Source organism: Phoenix dactylifera, chromosome 7, assembly GCF_051530095.1.
Source record: "Phoenix dactylifera cultivar Ajwa chromosome 7, Ajwa_hap1_PhDact_Kaust_v1.1, whole genome shotgun sequence".
Classification (NCBI taxonomy): domain Eukaryota; kingdom Viridiplantae; phylum Streptophyta; class Magnoliopsida; order Arecales; family Arecaceae; genus Phoenix; species Phoenix dactylifera.
Genome location: NC_143196.1, coordinates 1,713,658 through 1,738,422, shown reverse-complemented (window position 1 = coordinate 1,738,422; position 24,765 = coordinate 1,713,658). Strand labels below are relative to the sequence as shown.

Below are 24,765 nucleotides of genomic sequence, written 5' to 3'. Positions count from 1 at the left end.
AGGCCCACCCCTGAGCCTTATACTTGAAGCCCGTTGCTGCTACAGTTACAAATTTTAGGCCTTGGGCCTCAAGTTTGGTATACAGTCGAGGTTGCCCACAGCTGGAACACTGGGGAATAGCCTCAAACAGGGGGGGGACTAAGACGATCCGTTGTGTTTGGCCCAAAACTTATTGAAGCTTGGTTGTCGACCAGGCCTGGACCTATGGGCTGGGCTTGCCCATCGAGCACCAGCAACCTCCTCCTCTTTTCCGACTCTATTGATCGAGTTCGGACGGCCGTGATTTGATGAATTAGACCGTCAAGATCGGGATCCGGACTCCTATTTATCTTCCCTTTCTGGGTTTTTTGTTTTGTTTTTGTCCTCCTGGGGTAGTGGGAGAACGAATCGTGAGGATGGAACGCGGAGGCCGCCGGCCGAGGGCGGAGGAGGTGATCGCCAAGCTGAAGGACGATGGCGATTTCGACGAACTCCGCCTTAAAATCATCCGCAAGGTCAAGGAGAATGTAAGTCCAACACCGATCTCTTCCCTACCTTTTTTTTCTTTCTTTTCGAGCTTTTAGGTTATTTTGGATGAAATTCTGATGCCCTTGGACACATATAGAATGATGAATGCTACCTTATTTATCTCAAGAATTACTTCCCTAAGTTACGAATTTTTGTTGTCGAGAGATCAATCCTACCTGTCAAGAAAGAACCTTCGACTGAACCAGAAAAAGATGATGAGTACGTTGTTTTCATTATCGTTATTAATTAGACGGCAATACTGAATTCTACAACTTCGAGTTCTTGAGTGGCTGTAGAGGCTCCATTTAATTCCTCAAGAACAGGGATCTGAACAATTTTGGAAGAAGTACTTGAATATTGGAAAAGTAACCAGGGATGTGTCTTCTTTAAACTATTGTCATCAAACCTATCTACACCATGACTTTTTCCATTATAAATTGTCGCTGTGCCTTGCTTTAGCATTATAGATGTCACAGTTTCCTCAATTTCACTTCAGCCATCGCTTTGTTGGAGTTTATGCCTACTCTTCTTATTTGTTGGAGCCAGCATTACATAAAATCATACGCCACCTTTGATAGAAGAGATGGTGTCATCACTCTTTTATGAATCCTTATTTTTGTTATATTGTTTGATCTTGGTTATATCGTAGGTTGTTATGTTCAATATGTCAGCTGTAACAGAGTCCATGTGATATCTTATATTGGAGAAATCAATCAGGCATTGGCCTACATGCACCTGCATCATTGTGCATTCAAGCATGCTAGGCTGGTAAATTTTTGAAACATGTTAGTTAGATTGAAGATTTGAAAATCCATTTATTTGTGGTTAACTTAGTCAACTTTCAATGGATTAAAGACAACACTCGGATTTCCTCTTTTCTTTTCCCCAAAGAATACCTTTAAAATGATTATCGATACTCTTTTTGTTTAAAAAAAGAATCCTTGGATGGCACAAAGCATGCGTGATAAAGCTTCCAACTCTCTAGAAGTTTAACTCAGGGAAGCCGTTGCTGGTTATGCATGTAGGTCATCAGTGGACTCGTAGTTGTCTTGAATCTAATATTCTTTAATCTAGTACCCGGTTGTGTGATATCCTGATAGTCTGATAATTCTGTCAGCTGCTTCCTTCTTTTGTGGAGAAGAGTCTCCCTACCTCATTGTATTATGATCTTAACTTTTTGCCAACTTTTTCTTTATCACACTTTTGAGCAGTAACCATTCTGGACTCTGTTTTCTCCCCCTTGTTCTTTGACTTGAATGCTTATATCACTTCTTGGAATAAAATAACTGCCACACCTGAGAAATTGTATATCTAACTTCTCCTGCCAACATAGTATGTGAATGATAAATTTCATAGGATATAATGTTTGTTCCACTCCATGTATGGGGATTAAGTCAGTGATGCTTTCCATTTTATTTTGTTTTAATAATGAGTTCTGAATCATTTTGACCATTTCTTCTGGATAACAGTCTTTGCATCCTGATGGAGCAATTCCTAGTCACACTCTCATTCTACTGCAGCTTGTGCGATGTTCTGCTTTGGCTGGATAGAATCTTCCAGTCTAAAATTAATGGAAGAACAAATTGACTTGAGAAATGTGAAGAGTGTCTAGTAGAAAGATACATAATAGGAACAAATTCATTTGCTGGATTAAGATTAGAGGAAAAGACACGATCCTAAGAGACTGCTATAAAATTCAAACATTTTTTTTCAGGTACCCTAATTTTTTTTTCCACTATATTGATCTCACTCCAAGCACAACTTACAAAAAACTTTTGCGATTAGGTTACTTGTTGTTTTACAATTGCATTTTTTTTATTATGGTTTAGTTGTAGTGACTGACAAGAAGCTGCATTTAAAACAAGGTTTTCAAAAGTTTTGGTTTTAGTTGCAGTCCCCTTGATAGGGTTTTGATTTCAGCAAGTTTAGCAGTTTCAGCAATGTCACTTTGAGTTTCTAAGTTTTGGTCCAAAAAAAAGAAGAAAATATTGAAAGAAATAAAATAATACAAGGCAAGCTACTTCATAATATTTTATTTTATTTAAGTCATCTCAAGTCATAATTTATATACTTTTGGGTAGTTTCATGCTGAAGTTAAATTTGATTTAGACTTAGCTCATTAATCATAGCACATGAATGTATCAATATATTGGATAAAATATCAAATATCACACAATCACACATAAGGTAACAAGATAAGGACACAAGGACATAAAATTAATTGCATATCCCACTTCTCATCATCCAAAATAATATAAGAGCTCCTAGATGTGCACATGCCTCTTCTGCATATTACAATGTCGTCCTAGACGTGCACATGCATCTTCTACATATTTCAGTGTTATTTAAAACTTAAAAATGCATATCAAAATTGTATCTTACAGACTACCATGATAAAATTGAGATAAAAATAACATGAATTAGATCATTAGAGCCTTAAATAAATGTGCAGTTGACTTATAAATAGTATTTTACATATTTACTTGGAGATTAAAAAAAAAAAAAGAGCAGTTTCAGTCAAATTTGGCCAAACACAACTAAAAATTTCGGTCAGTTTTGGTTCACTCTTGGCTGAAACCAATTTGTTTCAAGTTTCAACTGAAGTGGATCAGGGCCAAAACAGAACGGCTTCAAACCTTGATTTGGAGCAACTGCAGAAGACAAGAGATGTCATTGAACTCCCAATCGAGTTGCAAAATCAAAACGAAGCCAGCAATAGGCATATTGCCAGTGCCACACTCATTGGGCTGACTGCATTTTGTTAAGAGAAGCTTTTATGGCTTGTAGCCCCCACAACCTCTCTCATTCACCTTATTTTATTGCAAGATAATTCTAGACTACCTCACCCTCTCACATGAAGTCCCAATTTCCTCCAAATCTTTCTACCTATCATTTGAGATTCCAGGTGCTCATCAAGTCCTCATGTTGGATCACAGCCATCAACAGGTAATTGCTGGGTGGATCTGGTCATAGTTGTTTTGTATGAACTTCAGCATATTTCTTTAGAGAGGGGTTCCTTGGAATCAATCTAGATTGTGTTTTATGTAACACAGTTTCTGGGAGTTTGATTCATGAAAAAGAAAATATTTGAGAGTTGTTTCTTGGGGGGGCTAGGCTTCAGCTTTCACCACCCTTTTTTGGCTTTTAGCCCTTTTATTCATTTCACTGCTCAATGAATGTGAGTTGGACCGTCCACCATTGCTGAAAAAAGAAAGAAAAGATCATAGCCATTCGCTCATGCTGTCTCTCTGATCTCTCTCATGTTAAATTACTGCAATCCACGTCACTTCTCATGTCAAGACTACTCCTGTAGTGCTAAAACATTTTCTGGACAGCATGTTTGCTTGGTGGACTGCTCAATCATGACTGAAGTTCTACTTCACCGTGTTGGTGTTGATCTCAAAATGTTTATCAACTTCAACGTACCAATAACTTGCAGTCTCATTCCAACTTGTACATGTACCACTTACGTTTGATGCTAGTATTTCTTATTGTTCAGAGGTCTTGATCAACAGGCTGTTGCTCTATGTCATTTGTATTTTGCTTGAAGTATGTAGACTGGCTGAACGAGTCTGCTTTGTCGCAGGAGGAGCTGCGCAATCGCATTGTTATGGAGGTTAAGCAATCGGTAGTCCTTAATGAAGAGGGTTCTGAGAAATTAAAACTTAGACAACTTTCCGATGGTATTTATCAAGAGCTTGGGTAAGCTGAGCACTTTCTGAGCACTTTCTCTTGCGGTTTGAGATTTGTTTACCTCTTCAGCTATGGATTGGTATATATATATGAGTGTACCATGAATGCCTTATTATTCATACTGATTGTTATAATCTTTGCAGGAGCAAGATAATGGGACAAATCTCAGATGAGGTGTGGAAGGTTATCAAATCAAATGAGAGCGACGTCAGAGGGACAGTGGAATCAGTGTATAATAGAATAGTTAAACCCGAGGAGAGGAAAGAAGATCGCTCTTCTCCCCTTAAACAACAATCAAGCAGTGGTAAAGAAGATCATGCTTCTCTAACAGCTTCTACAGGTGATTCAAATGCTACTGATAATGGGCCACAGGAACCACCAGGCTTTGCTGTAGCTGATCAGCAGGGCAGGAAGAGCAAAGAAGTGGAGCACAAGGACATGCTTCATGATCAGAAACCACACTCCAACAAAGATGAGCTTCACAGCCTACAGCCTGTAGATGATGCTGTACCACCTGGCTTTGGTCCACGAATTAGTGGGATGGAGCAACCAGATGGCGGCAGTGATGAGGACCCTGATGTGCCTCCTGGTTTTGGTTGACAATTATCCATATGTAGGCTACCATAGTTTGTCCCACAATGTGCTTGTCAATTTTGGAGCGCTCTCTTTCTCTCTCTGTGTGTGTGTGTGTGTGTGTCTGTCTGTCTGTCTGTGTTGTGAAGATATCATTGCTATGTTTGAACTAGTTTCTCTCCCAGGAGAAAGGTGATAACCAGTGGGCCAAAGTTCTGTTGGTATCATCATTGCTATGTTTCATATATAGAAGCTCCAGAATTCATGGGTGAACCTGAATGCTGAAGGCATAAAAGGTGTTTTCAGATGCTCTTTAGGCTTTGGAAGATATGGACCCGGTGTCGGTTCAGGCCTGGTTAAGTCAAGGTTGTGAGTTACGAATTTCGGTGGAAGGGAGCAGGGCTATAAATGGATTGGATTGACCTGCCTCCGATCTGAATTGATCTGGCCTAACCCAACGAAGTTATCTGGATTAGGTTTGGATTCAAAACATATTCTCTTTCGCATAGGGATGGAATTCGAAGAGCCAGAATTGATCCCATAGTAGTATAACATGCACTACAGCCTTGATTGTGAGAAATTAATTTTATTTTTATCTTATAGTTAGATAATAAAATATGCTGTTAACTATAACTATAGTATAAATGTGGTTACGTTCAAATATTATATAATATGTTTTTCATAGTGTCAACATATTTCATACTGCTATTTTATTGCATAATGTGTCAATGATAATAAGGTAATCTATTTATATATATTTATTACGGTCTATGTTAAGATTATTTTTGACCCATTTTGATTTGAAAAATCTGATGGATTGCTTATATTTAAATATACCTCTAATCTGATCCAACTTGAATGGAATTGGACTTAGATTTGGATTTGTTTTTTGTGACCTAATCCAAATATATATTGGATTTGGATTATAGCCGTCCCTAATCTAACCCGATATACTTGCAGCCCTAGTAGGGAGGGGTAAATATACCCAGGACCGAATAATGATTTTTTTTAAAAGGAAAGGGAGGGCAAAAGCCCCAACCCCGATTTCGTTAAGAAATGAAATCAAACATAAGAAAAGATTGCAAAGTAAAAGAGCCAACCAACGATCCTTTGAACTTTCAATCACTTTCAGTGATGATCAACCTGAGAATTCTTAGTCCAGCACGGCTTGATTTAGATAGGCAATGCCCGTTCCAAGATCTTAGTTTATTAGTTTATCATGCTCGACTCTATGCATGCACTAGCTTGAGTCTATATGCAATTGAGTGCAAGTTAATATTTAGATATGCAATTCATGGTGCTTGGAGTTATGACGTTGCCCATTATCTCTTGTTCTATTACAATGTGAGCTATGAAACTTATGTCGTTCACCTACAACTTTAGGGAGCACTCCTTTTTCTTTTTCCAATAATTTCTGAGAAGAACAATTCTTCCGCACTAAAAGTGAACCAAAAGCAACCAAAGTTGGAAATCCTATTATCATCTAATTTATAGTTTGACATTGTAGAATTGCAATCAAATTTTCCGCTTCTTATCACATGCATCTCGTGGTTAATACTATATTCTAACTAGATGTTCAAATTGAGTATCCATCTTCCATTAGTTATCTCTTCAAAAAGGAAAAAAGCACACAATCAAAATGGGAGTAAGCTTGCCAAATTGTTTAAATAACTAAAAGTTCCTTTTTAATTAGGCAGATGATTCAACAATTGATACTTTTGCTCATTTGCATTTTAATGATAATACAGAGATTTTTTTATAAAAAAATTTAGATAGTCTCGTAAAAGTCATATTATGCAAAAAAATACATATTTGGAGAGAAATTATTAGGTAGACCAAGTCCACGGTTCATCCTAGATAAATTCATTTCATCCTAAGGTGAAATTATTACATGGATTCATTTCGCTCTAGATCTACAGTGGATCTGATCCACCTAATAATTTCACTATTTTGAGGAAAAGCGGTGTTCTGTCATTTTGAGATTTTAAGTTAAGGTCACATCAATTTGATTTGTTTGGAACTAGAATTAGATTATTTTACCAAATATAATGATTTAAAATACCATAATCATACACAAGAAGTTAGACATGATATGGATATCCGTACTTTGTTAGTTACAAACCTTGAACTAATTTAGTTTGTCTAGAATAAAAGATTTAGTTGTGCCATTTACTTAGTCAATTCATTGATTCACAAAAGATTATCATAATTAGGTTCAGACGTCCCAATTACCTCTTCTCCTATCCCTTCTTTTTGATAGGGAAACTAGAAAGAAAAAGAACACTGCCACCTTTGCAAAAAGAAACAATCTAACTGTATTCACTTGAGACTAGTAAGAATAAAAACCCAGAAAACCAACATATAACAAGCTATTTAAAGGTATATTTGGATATTTCTAAAGAATTAGGCTAAGAATTCTGTAAGAATTAGACATGTGGGCCCATCCGATTTAGATCCTAGTCTTTGGGCTGCAAGAAGTAATAAAAAAAAATTATGGGCAAAAAAGTATTTGGTTAATACGTTTATATGGATAGCTTTATTTATGAGAGTACATAATTTTTGCCGACCTAACTGCTTCTTGGATTTCCCCCAAATGAATTTGGCTGACATTGTGAGCCATTCACGTTCCAACCCTAGCTATTCTTATCTTGGTCAATGATTTTGTACTTCAATCTATTTATCCAATCGAACGTAGAGAGGACTATTATACTAACTCGGACCGTTGTGTCAAATAAGGAGAGACCCAGACTTGGAAAGAGGAAGAGAGGTATGGTTACCTTGGGAGGTGATGTTACCGCAAGTGGCTGCCGCCCTATAAACCTAGGGTTTGGGGCGCCCTAGGGTTTCTCTTGCTCTCAGAGAGGTGGGTTGGTGTCTCGGTATCTCCTCCCCCTCTTTCCGGTGTCCGTCCTTTTCCTAGGGTTAGGGTTTCTGCTCTTTCTTCCAAAACCCCCTTCTCCGATGACTACTGACGTCGAATACCGCTGCTTCGTCGGCGGGCTCTCCTGGGTCACGGACGACACCTCCCTCGAGAGGGCCTTCAGCCAATTCGGCGAGGTCCTCGAATCCAAGGTCCCGAGCTTTCGATTCTAGGAAAATAATTTTTTTTTTTGTTTTTTTGGTGTTTTCATTGTACCTAGATCTCAGATCTGAGGGTTTCTTGGTGCAGATCATCAACGATCGGGAGACGGGGAGGTCGAGGGGCTTCGGATTCGTGACCTTCAGCAACGAGCAGTCGATGAGGGACGCCATCGAGGGGATGAACGGGCAGACGCTGGACGGGAGGAGCATCACCGTCAATGAGGCCCGGTCTCGGGGTAGCGGCGGCGGCGGCGGCGGGTTCCGCAGCGGCGAAGGGTATGGCGGAGGACGCCGCGAGGGCGGTGGCGGTTACAGCCGCGAGGGCGGTGGCGGTTACAACCGCAGTGGTGGCGGCGGCTACGGCCGTGACCGTGGGTTCGGCGGTGGTGGGTCCCGCTACCCGAGGGGCGGCGGCGCGCCGGACGGGTACTGGCGGAACTGAGGCGTGTTGGCCGGCCGCGGTTCGAGAGGGCCGGGCATAAGGAGACGGTGTCTCTCGTGCTATCTATCTGTTTGCGGGGTGTGCGGTTTTATTATTTTTGGTTTAATCTTGTCTTCCGTTTAGGGTTCCGTTCCGTTTGGTTGAGAGAGAGAGAGAGAGAGAGAGGTGTTTGATGCTTTAAAAAAATTAAAAATGAAAAAAAGAGAGTTAGGGATAGTGTTTGTGTGGATAGGGTTGATGTGGTTTCCATGCCTTTCATGTTAATAGGTGCTTTACGTTCTGGACTAATGGAAGGACGTTGGTTGATGGTTGTAAAACTTCACATAGCATGCAGGATTACCAATGGAACCTAGTGTTATCTTGTGCTTTCGAGATGAACGTTCTTGCTCTATAAGCCACCTCTACATATGCTTAAACTGTGATTGAGTAACTATTTTTGCTGTTTTAATTAGTTGCTGTGATTGAAATTTATCTTGTGAAGTGCCAAAGTTTTGACAGATGATGATCATAAAGGTTTTCCAATTCAGCTTCAGGCAGCAGCACAGTGGAAAAGGCCAGTAAAAAATAGCATGGAATGTGTGTAGAATGGTTAATAGGTGATGAGCCCCACAATTACTATTCTTTTCAGCCATCGCTCAAAACAAAATTATTGTGCCGTGAAACCATGTATGGCAGAACGTTTTTCACTGTGATTATGAATCATCCCCAATGGCTGTTTCCCTGGTGTACCTGTTCGCAGAAAATCTTCATACCTTCTGCTAAGATCTTGGACAAAATCCTGGGCATCCTCTGCTGAATGTCGATATGTTGGCCGGCTTGGGAGCTGGCGGTACCAAGGCTGTAAGCATATCTTTATGATCTTGAGGCCGAAAATATGGACAGTGATCTCATCCACTCAACCAAATGGTTCATTTGTTATCCGATAGGTTTTTGAGAAAAGAATGCCAAGCAATATGAAGACCACAGCATTCCAAACTCTTCGAAGAAAGTTGCAGCCATACACCTAGTATTGCCAAGGGAATTTCCATTATTGTGATCGGTTAGAGATCCAACTGGAGGCCAGCAAAACAATGCAATAGGAAACAACATACATCATTTTTTTTTTTGGTACAATAACAACAACATACATCATATGCTGATAACTTTATATCAAGTAAGGAACTAGGAAAACTAAGTATCATCTGGTGATGCTCAGCAAAACATAGAAGTTGCTTGCATCTGCTAGTACTAAAACGCCCAGAGAATGTGAGCACTCTGGAAGTTGGATATAAAGACACAAGGCATTGAACATCGCCACTTCCAAATTTTCACCGGGACACGGTTGTCTGAAGGGGCAAAGAACTATCAACTTCCTTGGCTCCTGCAGTCCTTTCCGCAACGGCCTTGGACATTCCAAACATCTGCAACAAAGAACCCAATGGAATTTTGAAGAAATGCAAAAATAATATTCCTAATTGCCTTTTCTCAAGATAAATAAACAAATCAAGTAGTCCTGCTCCACACGAATGTTGGAGTTTATGTTTTCGTTGCTGCTTACCTTTTGTATGGTCTTCGTAAAGCAAGTCTTGTGCTCATCCATGGAAGCATGCATAAACTCATCAACGTGATCTCTCAGATCTTGCAAAATTGTGGTGTCCTCTGATTTCTTCTTTCGACATGATGTCATTGCTGGATCGACCGTCGCAGAGGAATGCTGCTTTTCAGATTGAAATCTTTCGGACTCCATCCTGAGATCAAGGAACTAGTTGAGTTCTGTACACGTTCACATGTAACTATGATGCTCATACCCTTAATTTCTAGGGGCAGACGAATGTCTATCACAGATCAAGCACTAGTGCAACCAACTTAAATAATGTCTGAGTGCCTCATCGCCATATAAATGGGGTCAGACATTAAATATATATAAAAAAGCAGTCTAAAGATTTCTATTACACCTTAGCCTACCTGTATGCTATTTTTATTTTCCACCTTTATCTCTCTCTGTATAAGGAATAGAGAGGACAAGGCATTAGCAGATAGCAGGAATTAGATCAACTGCCTCACTCCCATCTAAAGTAGCTTTGAGACAAGAAAGTCCACAAATTTGACATGCAAGTTCATAGTTCCTCCAGAACTAAAAGTTACAATTAGTAGCATAGAAACCAATTTTGGACTAGATAGCTATATAATATTTCATAAAAGTTTCAAAAACTTTCTCTCTTGAGCTAAGCATACATCTTCTAGAGAAATGAAATTAAACTTCTTAAGATTACCCTATAACTAAGGGCAAAAATAAAAATCTTGGAACTTAGACTTGACCATTCATCCCTAATTTTCATAAAGGTCCAACATGCTAACTTTATGAGGCATTTAGTTACCTGACAGAGCAAAACGCCAACCCAACAAAGCGAAAGGCCCTGAGACCTTAGAAATTAAACATTTCACATAAAAAAGGAGCTATATTTAATCTCACATTACAAAAATCAAGATCCAGCCACCATCTCCAAGTTAATCCCCAACTAGATTCTAGATCAAAAATATTTGAAAAATCCTTAGTATTAAAAAGTTATATCTGATGCCTTCATTTCGGTCCATTTCACCTCCAATAAAATTTTTTGGTATAGATAATTGATTTTGAAATCCATCTTCCAACCTGTGCCTCCTCTAAGTTCTCCCATTTGACCTTCAAAAGTCTCACCTAAAGTCATTATCCTACGTACCAAACTTCCACATGTTTAAAAACCCATATGCCATCCTGTGAAACTTATATAGAAAGTAAAAATTTATATACAAGTGAACAACTGGATAGTAGGGAACAACTGCCACAATGTTATGAGATGTGTATTCAGCTAGACTCCACTAATGCTTAGAAACTATCAAAAGTTCATCTAAAAACCAATTACCAACAAAGATAAAATGAAAATTGCCTTAACCAACTAACCGAAATCAAATGACCTAATTAGAATTAGCTGATCAAACTATAATGAATTGGTCAGGAACTAAAGTAAATGAAATCACTAAAGCATATGACAAGACTAAGAAACACAAGAGAAAGGTCAGGACCCAAGAAGTTTGCAACATAAGACAGAAACTACAAGCCTAACCCGATTAGTATATCTACCAGTCAATACCCAAGTATTCCGATCCCAACTCACATGTAAGAATAAGTGGAAGGTAGATGAATTGATATAGATGATTGGACTCAAAACTTAACAGCTTAAACTTTTAAGTGGAATTGGATTTTGACTTGTATATCAAGGCCTTCTCCTGGTTGGACTCAAACACTTTGTTTCTCCCCGACAAATGCTATCACATGTCAAAGCCGACAGCAGACAATCCCAGACAAGTCTCCAAACTAAAAAGAAATCACAATCATAGCTTTTGTGAAGAATAGTAGCATGCGGACTGATCCTAGTGGCCGCAAGGTGTGCCGAGTGGTGTGGCAAGTGGACTCGATGAAGCAAGGTGATGAGATTGAGCATGGGCTTGGGCATGGTTCTTGGACGAGTGGATTCTTCTATGGGTGCAGTGAAAATGTGGCTCTTGAAAAGTGGAACTCTTGGATTGGAGCAGTAACATACTAGGTAAAGTGTAAGATGACTCTTGAACTGGAACGGTAACATGTGGTACATGCAAGACTAATTGGATATGGAGCTTGATTGAAGAGTACTAGTGCACCGGACTCAAAGGAGAGTTAAATTGACTCAAAAGCGAAGTGGGAGAATATTGAGGACCATATATCAGGTTTAGAATAATTAGTGGGAGGTAGATGCATGGATAGAGATTATTAGACCCAAAACTTAACGGCTTAAACTTTTAGGTTGAATTTTGGTTCTAACTCGTATATCAAGGCCTTCTCCTAGTTGGACTCAAACTCCCCATTTCCCCCAATACATTTTTGATTCATACAACTAGTTTTGCTGCACTCTTTGATGAAATTACCATTCAAGTATCAATTGTATCACTAATTACCTAGCAACCAGATGGTGCATCCATAATTGATCCAATCTCCAAACAGAAACTAGTTCTAGAAACAAATGCCTATAAAAAAATATTATGCTTGAATCAAATGCACATAAATTCACCCATATAATCTATTTGGTCGTTCAATTTCAACCATAATTTTCTATAATAAAATTGTTGACGCAGCTGAAAGACATCTACGGATCACTGGATGTTCCGATGGAGTTAGACCCTCACGTGGAGACCGAAAAAGATGGGACCTGCATGTCAAACTATGGAAGAGTCCTAAATCTTCTCAGGTTAGTAGGTAGTGGTAGCAGAACATAGAGAGGGAAAAAATGATGGACAAGTGAAGGTTCGCGACAATGAGCCCCAAAACAACTTTTTCCTCCCCAAAGATGAAATTTTCGATCAATCTGCCCATTCATGAATTTCACTCTCAATTAAGTTTTGAGATAGTCTCAATTAATCCATTCATGGATTATGAATGGACCTGAGAGGGAATTTAATGTCGACACTCCTTATATCGAATCGAGCAAAGTGGTAAATATCAATTGTCATTATTTTCGCCCGGCTGGGGTGGGGGGGGGGGGGGGGGGGGGGGGGTGGGGGGGTACATATGATCAAATCCATAACCCATGAGGAAACGCAGAGAGGATCAAGGCGCTAAAGATTTAATCTTTTTTCCCCTTTTTTTCTTCGATCTTCAGATTGTCTTAAACAGCTAAAGAAATAAAGTTTTCTGAATCTGAACGAAGTAACAAATGATCATACAAATTCCGGTCTAAAAATAATATTGCATACGAAGAATAGAAAATATCTGAACAAAAATCTAAAACCATAAACCGCTTATTCGAAAGAACCCAAAGTCATTTGTGAGGGAAAAAGAAGCCCTCGAAACCCCAAAGCCATAGTTCGATCAATATAAAGCATGAAATTTAGACCCAAGAAAAGGAGGAAATAAACCGAGATTCGAATCGAGAAAGAGGAGAAGAAGTGCACCTGGGAGAGAGAAGAACAGGGTCAGCGAAATAAGGAGAGGGCGACTTAGGGCGAAGCGCTGAGCATCCACGTGTACTTATAGGACGGGAAGAACGGGCTTTTTGCAGGCAAAGCCGGAGTGGGCGGCGAGCAGCGCACGGAGCGACCAGGTTTAGATTTCAAGGTCCCGGCTTTCGACCATGCTAAGCTTCTGCTTTTTTTTTTTTTAACTTTTATTATTTTTATTTTTATTTTTATTTTTTTAAAGAGACTAATGAAATTGCGGCTGCTGAGATATTCGGAAAAAGTTGTGAAGATTGCTTCTAGATTTATTGTTTCTAAGTTTATTGGATGTATCCGTAAATTATTTATTTTAGCAAATACATATATATAAATATATTAAAAAAATAAAATAAAATAAAATAAAAATCTCACCCCAAATCCCAAACCCACTGTTTTGACTTTGGGCCAATCCAATCCCGATGAAAATCTTAAAGGGGTGGTTCCACCTAAACCCTACCCATATCCATCTGGCTTGGTGACCGGAATGGGCATGTTTGAATTCAGCTACTCAATAGAACCATGCATAAAAACTAAGAAAACAAGAATGTATATAGCAATGGAGACCTTCAACTAAGAAAACAAGAATGTATGTATATATATATATATATATATATATATTAATTATTTAAACTGTCTAATATTTTTGGTTATTTGATACATCATATTAGATTATTTGATTTTTGGTATATAAGTTGTTTAGATATAGTATATCCCATCCAATGATTTGAATCATTGATATGAGATCATCATCGTCCGCTATAGATCTGATCGAAACTGAATGAAAATCCATTCGAGTGCAGATGAATCTAATGCAATCTTCTCCCTCTCTCTCTCTCTCTATATATATATATAAAAGAATGACTAATTATTGTACATGGGATGACAAGCGTTGAAATCCTTTGATAAGAGGATATACAAAAGGCCAAATAACGGTAGTAAAAAAAAATTTCTTTTTAAAAGATAAAAATACAAGAGTAAAATTATAAAAGTTATATTTCTAGTAATTTATCCTGTTTGAGTGGAACCAAGTTTGGGTCGGGCATAGTTCTAAAATTTTATCTTTGGATCCAAAAAATTCGCAATCTAAATCAGTTTGTTGGGTCAAGTCTATAACTGTGGGTTGGCTTACTACAAGCATGACCATATCAAAGATCAAAGGTGGGGAAAAAAGGAGGAAAATATGAAATCATGCAGGACTCAGTAGAGCCACATACATATAATAAGACTATTAACTTCAAGAGGGAGAGGGAATTTAATTTTTTCATAAAGAAAAATAGTTTGAAGATTATGATAAAAATGATGTCATGTTCAACAATTACTCAATATCAATAATTGCTCAAAACTATGTTGTGATTGCAGAACTATTTATATGAGATAAATAAAATCATGAATTAATAAAAATACTTCTTAATTATATTTAATTTAAAAGTTAGTTATTAGATGCAGTGAGTGACTACAGAATCATTCTAACTTCTCTATGTCAATTGTCAAAACATGTGAAATAAAAAGTTAATAATGATCTCTCATTGTTTCTTTAATTATTTTTAGATGCACCTCCATGAAGATTTATTACTATTTGAAATAACTCTTAAGAAAATCTATCCATATAGCACTAAAAAACATTAACTAGATATTAAATTAATTATATATGGAGTGCACATGTATGTATTTACGTATGTATATATGTACATACATACATATACGTATATATAGAATGTACGCACACATTTTGCAAGTCATATTTTCATTGTCGATGGTTCCTATATTTTTTTATAAGGGAAAAGATAGCCGATATCACCTATACCAAAGATAAAAAGGTCCGTATATCAATTTTTTTTTGGTCGCCAAGGTCTAACATTTTTTTATCCTTAGACTATGAGGGGCTAATCCTCATGCCAATTTATACCCATCATCATGACCTAGGTTAAAGCCTAAGCCTCGGGGCAGACCGACTCAAAATTCGCATGATCAAAACTTTGTTAATTGGGAATTGAGGGGCAACACTACTTCTAAATTGCTCCCTTGCCTCTTGTCTAAGGCACAAGTGCGTGCTTGGTGGTAGGTCGGACATGCATTTTGCCAATCAATTTATCCTAGCTTAAGAGAGTGACTCATTTTATTTTCCAATCTAATATGGCACTAATGTAGCATTGTGGCAGGGATATATTAGAAACCTATAATCCCTTGTGAAGCACAAAGATGCACTTGCAGTTGATTGTATGAGGAACAAACAATCAGCTAGTGGAACTAGGGTTTTTTCCTAAAAGAAAATAATCCAGAACTTTCCCATGGGCAACCCCAGAAAAGGGGCGTCCACCATTAGACCCAATTCCTGCTAGCAAATTGAAATTGCTTCTCATAACAGAAGATTGATTAATTAACAAATAATTCTAGGTTTGTATTTTTCTTTGGAGTTTGGAGAGCTTTTACGGTCAATTTGTTATATAATGTAATGCTGGTGTAACGAAATTAAAGTTACAGAATACCCAACCAAAATGTTGAACCATAATGCCAATTCACCAAACTTTAACGCATTACAATATACTATAGATATGTTTGACACTCTTGAAGTATATATGAAGTGATCTAGTTCTATAAAGCCATCTATCTTACAATTAGATAGACCAAATCCATAAGAAAATTCTTGTTTGCAATGTTCCTCCTGTGTTTAACCATCTTGAACCATTGTTTCCTTGGGTCTCATGTTGGATCTTTACCTCAAGCACTTGCATTTTGTGGACATCAAAGTACTCAACATCCAAGCATGCGCCAAGAATTATTCTAAATTTTTAACAGAGTTAAATGTTTCTTTTACAATCTTGTAGAACTGATTTCAGTGGCAGTGCAAGTGGAGATGATCATGAAGAAGTTAGCAACTTTGGATAATGGGGGGTCTCTTCCATAACCTCCTCTATACCTTTTTCACTTCCATGCATTATGTACTGCAAGAAAATATGAATATCCTACAGTTAATTTACAATGCACTGCTGCAGTAAAACTCCAATTCTCTCTTCTTCTTTTTTTTTCAAAATAAGCTAACAAAACAATATCTCTTCCAGTCCATGATAAGACATTCTTGAGCTCTATCTAAGAACTTGGCCTTTGGGTGCACTTAGCAGACATACTAATGCAGTCAGGAGGAGGAAGAAGACAGGCATGCGGAAGGTACAAACATAATTCAGTGGGAAAACATTCATAGAGTTTGAAGGTACAAATGGAAGGATTCAATATTTGATTCTGCAATTACTTTTTCTGGGGGGAAATGTGTTTGTTCATACATTTAAAACCACAATACACAGGCAAACAAAAAATAAACAAGAAACGTGAACAGATATGATGATGAATCCTAAATTTGAATATTTTCAGTGTCCTACAGAAAAAGAGGTAGTTGGCATAAGCTAACCAAGAACTACAAAACTTAAAGCTAAATCATTACACTATAAATGTTTTAATTGATCTCAAGTATAAGAGACATGCTGGTTAAGGCAGTGTAGATCTTGTCACCATGGAGCAAAAGAAACTTGAGCAACTATCCAAGTGAATAAGCGAATATTTTCAGTGTCCTACAGAAAAAGAGGTAGTCGGCATAAGCTAACCAAGAACTACAAAACTTAAACCTAAATCATTACACTATAAATGTTTTAATCGATCTCAAGTATAAGAGACATGCTGGCTAAGGCAGTGTAGATCTTGTCACCATGGAGCAAAAGAAACTTCAGCAACTATCCAATTGCATAAGTGAATATGTACATAAGGACCGAAAGAAACACTCTGCAACTACAATAGAAACAAGAATTTAGCAACGTAATAACAAGCACTGGTTGCCAAATGGACAATACTCTTTGTTGTTTCATGCAAAAACTGCTGCAGTGGTTGAAGTAGTGCATACTCAGCTCAAGTTAAATTACTGTAACAATAAAAACAGGACCAGGGAAGGCATGACCAGTTGTCGGTTTGCAAGTGTTTCAACAGATAATAACAAGATCTCAAGGCTGCACATCACTAATTACTGAAACTAATCACTAAATTCCTCAACCAAAAATAGCAAGAGCCCCAGGATAACGCAATGAATCACAAATTACTGCAAAACTTCGAGTGAAAAAGTAGCTGAAAAAAAATGCACCATGGAAAGTGCGTAGAAGGTATCCACCATATGTCCAGTGCTTTAAAAGTAAAAAAGAAATTAGTCTTATGACCTAAAGAAGACTTCAAAGCTGCCAAGATGAATTCTTGCCACCTATGAAACTACTCTAAAACTGTCATCAAGAACAAATCATCAACCATGTTGGATCCTATAGTGATGTTGCCTCGTGGACCGACATCGAACTTTCTTTTTCTTTATCACCTGCTGAATCCCTCTCAGTGACATCCTTTGATGATTTCACCATCTGAAAACCCAATACCAAAATTCATTAACTGAAAGATTAACAAAGGGAAAGGACTTATCTAAATCAGAGCTTGAAGAGGAAAGGAATAGGGAATCACCGCGCCTTGTTTCTTGAGCCTAACATAGTCCTTAAGTTCCCTCATGCTCTTCTTGAGGCAAATCCTGTGCTGCTCCATTGAAGTATGCACAAGCTGATCAAAGTGGTCCTTAAAATTAGCCACGAAGCCCGCGTCCGCCGACTTCTTCTTCCAACAAGGGGAAGTAGGTCGCGGAAGCTCCATTTCAGTCTTACCTTCCGGCGATTCCATATCTAAACGCAACCAAGATACAGAAAAATGTTCTCATTCTCTCATATTTCAAACCCAGCTTATCAAACAAGCAAACATGAAAGAATGCTTTTTGTTCAATAAACAATATCACATAATTCAATAATATCATATCAGCATACTTCAACTCTTATCAAACTAAACACTTGTGAATTGCTATATCGGCTCAGCCGCAACATAAAAGATTAATTTAAGGTTTGATGTGAACTCAAGACTCAGAATTGAAAACCAAACTTTATCTCAATATAAAATATAAGCCATGGTGGCACTGTGTCATTAGTCGAGATGTCACGCTAACGTGAAGCAAGGCAATCTACTGAGTTAAATATTTAAATCTACATATCTTGAAGAAATCAGAATGAATCTAATCCAAACACTGATGGATATAAAGCTTGCAAGTAAATTAATAAGATAGATAGCACACAGAATCAAGAAGGCAGTAATATAGACAACTAGAATATAGAGACTAATTAAGGAAGTCAACCACCAATTACTAGAAAGAATCAAGATGGTGGACATACCGAGGGAGACACAGTTCTTCTACTACCAACCTTGAAGAAGATTAGGAGGAGGAGGAGGAGGAAGAGGAGAGGTCTATATTTTTTCTTGAGGAGGGGAGGGAAGAGGAGGGGAATACTATGGAAAGGGGAAAGCTTGTGGTTGCTTGAGATGAAAGCTAGCATATAATATTTTCTCGGAGGGAAAGGTAGAGCCAAAAAGCCCGTGGGCTTGCGGTGTGGAGTAATGGATAGATAAGAATCGTGTGAAGCCGCTCCTCTCTTTGAATCCCGCTCCTCTTCTCTGCGGCGCCGCCTCCGCTGGGACTCGATGGATTTGGCGCCGCTTCTTCCTTTACCGCGGGCTTTCTTGTGGTCTTGCGACACGCGTCATTCACATGATGGGGACGCAGATTGATGGCGGGTCCCACGTCGTGGGGCACGTCGGATGGGATGTCAAATTCTGGAGTCCCCTCGTCATGTCTCGCTAGGAGGCACTATGCCCATCTTATATCTTCGTGTGCTGTCCCGCGGAGCAGTGTAAGAGACCGATTCTGCGCAGTTGGAACTCCTCCTCCATTATCGGGGCCGAGTTCCAGAGAGAAGAAGATGGCTTCCAGGGCTTCTCTTTTTAAGGTTCCCCCTCTCTCTCTCTCTCTGGTTACTCTATTTTTTTAGAATTTAATCATTGTTTTTATTTATTTTTCATTATAACTATTTTAAATAATCGCAGGTAATACTGGGGTCGTCGTCGGCGTCTCGCCGACGATTACTGGCCGAGATGGGATACAAGTTCACGGTCATGGTTTGTTGTTATTTCTACCCACCTTGTCTCTCTCGTCACGCTCTTCCCGTCCTCTTTTTCTCTCTATATATATTACGATAATAAAAGAATAAAAGGGTAGATGAGGTGTCATGGCTTTATGGCTTTTAGGGTGCAGACATCGACGAGAAGGAGATACGGAGGGAGAAGCCGGAGGAGCTGGTGATGGCCCTGGCGGAAGCTAAGGTTTGAGTTCAAAGTGTTCGACGATTTAACTACTTAAGATTTACCGCATCTGGGTTTTAATTTGTGTGACATTTGATAACCAACGCTGGAAATGGATGCTTTTTGACCTTCTCAGGCGGATGCCATTGTAACAAGGCTTCGCAGCAATGGTTTTAAAGAAGATCATACTGACCCGACCCTTTTGATAACTGCCGATCAAGTGAGATTTCTTGTCCCTTGTTTCATTGTTGCTAGGCAATGTAGTATTGCAAGTAATACTGTTGCTATTGCTTTATGAGTGCTAGAAGTTCGATGTAGGATGTAGTTGGTATAAGCATGAGGGAGGATTTATAAGCTGACATATTGCGTTCATGCTAGCTGGTTATTTTTTTCAACTGAAGTGACAATGCCGACAAACCAATTGCTGGTTAGAGATTAGAGAGCTTTATGATGGAGAGATATTGAACACCTGAGAAGATTTTAAAAGTGAAATTTGTTGTTGAGATGGTAGGAAGCTTCAAGGAATGGGTACACTAATGACAGATATAGCTGTTGCTTTGTTCTCTTTACACTTGTTATGAATGTCCTTACTGCAGATTCCTAGGACAAGTCTCTATGGTACATGTTAGAGAAGATGGTGTACCATCAATAGTTATGATGAAGACATGGATAAATGTTGGATTGAGAAATGAAGAAAATTTTGAAGTAGGGTCTAAAAAATAATCAAGTGATAGAGACGATGTTTATGATTTGTATTTGGACCAAAGAGGTTTAGCAGAGTTATATAAACATAAAAGTTAATGATCTTATTTTGTAGTTGCCATGTTCAACTTCTTCAGACTCCTGAATGAGAGCAAGAAGACAGTGGAATAGATTGGACTTGACAGACCCATGAAAGCAGGTTTTTTTACAAGGCTGCCAGTTGATTTTAAGGGGATTTCTTCTATGAGTCCCTTACTCTGAATAAAATCATATCTAATGAAAGACTTAAAACAGAGTACTCCTTTTAGTTCCTAACACCTCCTGATTAAGAACTGTCGCTTTGTGCAGAACAGATTGCCATTCAACAATACTATTAAATGTGGTAAGTTCAGGAAATTCACATAATATCGTTAGTAAATTCTTACCGATGGATGGCAATTGTATCTGTTAAAAGGATCTTAGCATAACGAAGGCAGTGCAATCCTATGTTTAAAATATCAATGTGAATTATGCTATTCATCATTTTTGCAGTGTTACTGTTTTACCATAAACTAGTGGAGGTATCTCGATGTCAAAGTTTTCTCACTTAACAATGATTGGGAGATCTTAAGGTGTCAATTTAACTTTTCTCATTTTATCTCCCATCGTCAACTCCTTACCTCTTCTCTTGCTCTGCTACATCCCTATCCTCTGCCATTATACCATTATGTGATCATAATCCTCTGAAGGGTGGCAGCTGCTTGTTGTAGTGCCTTTAATTCTTTTTGATTTCACAATTTTGAAAATCTCATGTTTGCATCAATAGGAGGTGTAAAACTATATATTTAGTCTAATGGATAGAAAAAATGATTAGTATTTTCAGCTTTGTTTTACATTTCATGGAACTGTTTATACACCTCAAACTGCATACACCAGACTTACGTTTTCTTTTCTAATGGAATATTATGTTTTATATAAAGCACATTCTATCTCGGTGCTGATTTTTTTTTTTATACCTTGAAGGTTGTCGTCCATGGAGGGATGATTAGAGAGAAGCCATCTGGTGCAGAAGAAGCACGTGAATTTATTAAAGGTCTCTTTGAGAGGGTTTTTTTTTTCTTTTTCACTAAGAAGCTTATTCTGATGCAGCCTTCATTCGCACTGTTGTATGGGATGCAATTTTCAGGGTATTCTGGGGGTCATGCATCGACGGTGGGATCTGTACTTGTCACAAACCTCAAGACAGGAGCAAGAAAAGGAGGATGGGATAAAGCTGAAGTACTGTTTTTGTTTCACTTGTAGCATCTCAACTTTAATATTCGCATTCAGCAAGAATAGATAGTTTGGTGGATTTGAGTGTTAAAAAAAACTTAACTTAGCTCTTTTTTAAAAAAAATACACGGCATGTTTCTCAGAATGTTATCACGATGAATTGTAACTTTTTCGTCTTTCTTAATGCATCCATTTAGAGGACCTGATTGTATTGTAAGAAAAAAAATTAGCAGTCTTATGCAATGTAATAGGAATCTATAGTGGTGTCAGCATTGCAGATTTGTTTCATGCAGTGTACATTTTTTCTGATGAATTTACAGCAGTACATGAATTTTTATGTGTGGCTGATTTGCAGGTTTATTTTCACAAAATACCAGAAGAGGTCATAGAGAGTCTGGTAATTGCGTCTTTTATGCCATATGATTCTCAATATATATTGGTTTTATGGTATAAATTGATGGTCTCAATATTTTTTGGATAGGGATAAGGTTGATCTTTAGCTATTTTTGTATCGATATAATTTAATGAGCCTGTTGGTGTCCATTTCAGATCAAGGAGGGGGATGTGCTCTATGTTGCTGGTGGCCTGATGGTGGAAAATCCACTAACTTCGCCTTTTGTGGAGGCAATAGTGAGCTTTTCACATCTTTTTTAAATAATATTGTGTTAAAGAAAACGCCTATATTGCACCAAGTTTGCATCTTGTGCGTAATGGATTGATTGATTTATGTTGTAGGTAGGAACAATTGACAGCATAATGGGACTTCCAAAGGCTCTAACAGAAAAGCTTATTCAGGAGGCCCTTGAGTAGGCAAAGTTATCTAAAAAATCTTCCAGCTAATGACTTCAGTTTTTGGTGGCCTTATGTCACTCAATATGCAATGTTAGTTCAGGTAGACAGGCACTGAGAAACTTGCAGAAAATTGATTGTTAAGATTTTTATTGTCACCAGCAATGGAACACTCATCATTTTATATTGGTCTATGTTGCAACCCCTTAATCGATGCTGAAGATTTTCATAGTATTGGCAAAACAATACCACCATTAATTATGCTCAATGTTTTTTTTGCAAAAAAAATTCAAGACACTTGCAGCCATCATAAGCTTTGGAGGCATCAAGATCATGCTATATCGAAACAGGATTTTGCTTCATTCTAAGATCAGTCCACTGTTCTTATTTGATCTCAGCACTGACATGGCAATGTGATGGCAGCAATACTTTATAAATTGTTAGGCTGAACCCTATAATTGGGATGCTGTTGAAGCAAATCTGAGGTAACAGATCCTAATATTTCCAATAATGTTCGACAAGCATTTTAAAGAAGATTATACTTGCAGTTGTTTGGAGTTCCTCTCGTTCTAGTACTTCTAGTAGAAAGCTGTTCATAGCTTGTTCTCTGTAAGCTTAGTGTGGATAAATAAGAAAATGCTGCCTTCCAGCGCCTGTTGGTTTTTGATATTAATTTCTGCCATGTATTTGTCCGTACAAGGGGTTTGATGCTGGGTGGAATGAAATGACATAAGCTTTCAATAGCAAAACGATTGTCCAATCTATCCATTGATGCAGCACCAGTGCGGGGAAAGAGGAGAAGAAGGAAGAACAAGAGAAAGAGAAGGAAGAAGAGGTTGTAGAGACGCAGGAAGAATAGAGGAGGAGAGGAGAAAAAGAGAAGAAAGAACGAAGGGGGAAAAAAAATTCCAAATCATTTAGTTAAACCCTAATCATGAAAATAGTTCCCTATATATAGGGCCCAAATACACAATTTGCATAAACCCCCTTACACAGAAATAAATCCTAATAAACCCACAAATAACACAAATAAACCACAAATAAGCCCTAAAATGCAAATAAGCCCAGAAATAAAATAAATCACAAATAAACCCTAGAATGCAAATAAGCCCAGAAATAAAATAATAAAATAAATATGCAAATAAACGGGTCTGACTCAATCCGGGGGCTCAGAATCATCTGGATGAAGGGCTCTGATATCCCCATCAACTCCTCCCGGGTGAGAAAAACTCGACCCCGTCGAATACAGGTCTGGCCGGCTGTCGTATTGCTCCAGAAGATCGGGGTCAAGGCGCTGCAACTGTGCTCTGGAAATCCACGTCACATCAGACTTTGGTCGACCTTTCCACCGAACAAGGTAACGTTGGTAATCACCGTTCCTGGTTGAAATAACCTGCTCATCCAATATATGTTCTATTTGTTCTCTGCGTGCATGAACTTTGGGAAGTGGTGGCTCAACAGCAGGTAATAGGTCAGGGTGTCCAACATGGGCAGGTACATCAATAAAGGGATCAGAAGGCATGAATATTATCTTTTTGTATGGGACCAAATCTTCAATATTAAATGTCGCACTAATCCCATTGTCATCAGGAAGATCCACAACATATGCATTCGAACTGATTTTCTTTAAGATTTTGAACGGTTCTGCACTACAAGTTTGCAAGTTCTTAAACATATCTGAAGAAAATCGTTCAAGCCTAATTCTTATCATGATGTAATCTTTTTTACTTAACTCTTTATAACGTCTATGTAAATTAGCAAGGAATTTATATTTTAAGTTATTAAAGTGACTACAATTGCTGATTTCTTGATGCAATGAATGTGGATGTGATGCAATTGATTGTGCAGACTCAAAGACTCTATACTGATGAGATATGAAAAACAGGTCTATGGGTTGCCTAGGTTTGTAATCATGCACCAATTCGAATGGACTCATACCTATGGACTTGTTAACCGAACTATTACATACAAACTCAACTGTCGGTAACATTAAATTCCAGGTCCTAGTATATGCATTCGGTCTGAGCCTATGATGTGGAAGGTTGGACAGAGATGCTCCGGAAACTAGATCGATTGCGCGTTGGATATCACGCATTGGAGAAAGTGCATCCGGAAGATCATCAGGGAGTGCATCATGAAACTCCTCTAGAAGAGAAACTACTACTGGGGAATGTTCAAGGTTGGACTCCGCATGGGTATCTTTAGCTACAAGTGCCAATTCAGGTGACTTGCTCTCAATATCTGTCACTACCTCTTCCACAGTAGTGATGTGAAGTGGCTTGGTTGTACTTAGATCAATAGTCTCCCTTTGGAAATCATTTTGGACAAGGTCTAATTCTGTAGGTTCACCTTCAAAGTCTTCTTCATAGTCTTCTATATTTGGTTCATAGACTTCTTCGACATATTCGGCCTCTTGGTTCCTAACTTCTGGTTCAGTAATCGGGTAGGTCTTAGTGGAACATTGGGGCGCTATATGGCCGAATTGTTGACACCTAGAGTATTGGGTTTGGTGCCTAGGAGAGTGGGGAAGGACTACAGGTGGT

At 38.3% G+C, this 24,765-nt stretch overlaps 4 protein-coding genes across 7 annotated transcripts; 3 read left to right on the top strand and 1 right to left on the bottom strand.

Moving 5' to 3' along the window:
- The first annotated feature begins 338 nt into the window (after positions 1 to 338).
- On the top strand, positions 339 to 5,016 carry LOC103707611 (uncharacterized). The gene is made up of 3 exons (XM_008792159.5): positions 339 to 506; positions 4,094 to 4,209; positions 4,344 to 5,016. Exons 1-3 carry the CDS (start codon positions 396 to 398, stop codon positions 4,798 to 4,800), a joined length of 684 nt encoding a protein of 227 aa, XP_008790381.1. The 5' UTR covers positions 339 to 395; the 3' UTR covers positions 4,801 to 5,016.
- Positions 5,017 to 7,596: 2,580 nt separating this feature from the next.
- LOC103707612 (glycine-rich RNA-binding protein blt801-like) lies at positions 7,597 to 8,670 on the top strand. Its single transcript, XM_008792160.5, has 2 exons — positions 7,597 to 7,845; positions 7,943 to 8,670. The coding sequence occupies exons 1-2, from the start codon at positions 7,735 to 7,737 to the stop codon at positions 8,294 to 8,296; spliced, it is 465 nt and encodes a 154-aa protein (XP_008790382.1). The 5' UTR covers positions 7,597 to 7,734; the 3' UTR covers positions 8,297 to 8,670.
- Positions 8,437 to 18,657, bottom strand: LOC103707615 (uncharacterized). Of its 3 annotated transcripts, none has more exons than XM_088700910.2 (3): positions 18,517 to 18,657; positions 9,834 to 10,023; positions 8,437 to 9,696 (listed from the first exon to the last, which is right to left on the bottom strand). In XM_088700910.2, exons 2-3 carry the CDS (start codon positions 10,020 to 10,022, stop codon positions 9,604 to 9,606), a joined length of 282 nt encoding a protein of 93 aa, XP_088557036.1. In that variant the 5' UTR covers position 10,023; positions 18,517 to 18,657; the 3' UTR covers positions 8,437 to 9,603. The 3 variants fall into 3 exon arrangements, with proteins under 3 accessions (XP_088557036.1, XP_088557037.1, XP_038983520.1); XM_088700911.2 differs by lacking the exon at positions 18,517 to 18,657 and adding an exon at positions 17,479 to 17,616; XM_039127592.3 differs by lacking the exon at positions 18,517 to 18,657 and adding an exon at positions 13,241 to 13,432.
- A 113-nt stretch (positions 18,658 to 18,770) lies between these two features.
- Positions 18,771 to 22,408, top strand: LOC103707614 (uncharacterized). Of its 2 annotated transcripts, XM_008792162.5 has the most exons (9): positions 18,771 to 19,128; positions 19,226 to 19,297; positions 19,427 to 19,501; positions 19,617 to 19,700; positions 21,185 to 21,254; positions 21,348 to 21,439; positions 21,789 to 21,830; positions 21,983 to 22,063; positions 22,169 to 22,408. In XM_008792162.5, exons 1-9 carry the CDS (start codon positions 18,910 to 18,912, stop codon positions 22,241 to 22,243), a joined length of 810 nt encoding a protein of 269 aa, XP_008790384.3. In that variant the 5' UTR covers positions 18,771 to 18,909; the 3' UTR covers positions 22,244 to 22,408. The 2 variants fall into 2 exon arrangements, with proteins under 2 accessions (XP_008790384.3, XP_038983519.2); XM_039127591.3 differs by having other exon boundaries at positions 18,910 to 19,128; positions 21,185 to 21,439.
- The last annotated feature ends 2,357 nt before the right edge of the window (positions 22,409 to 24,765 follow it).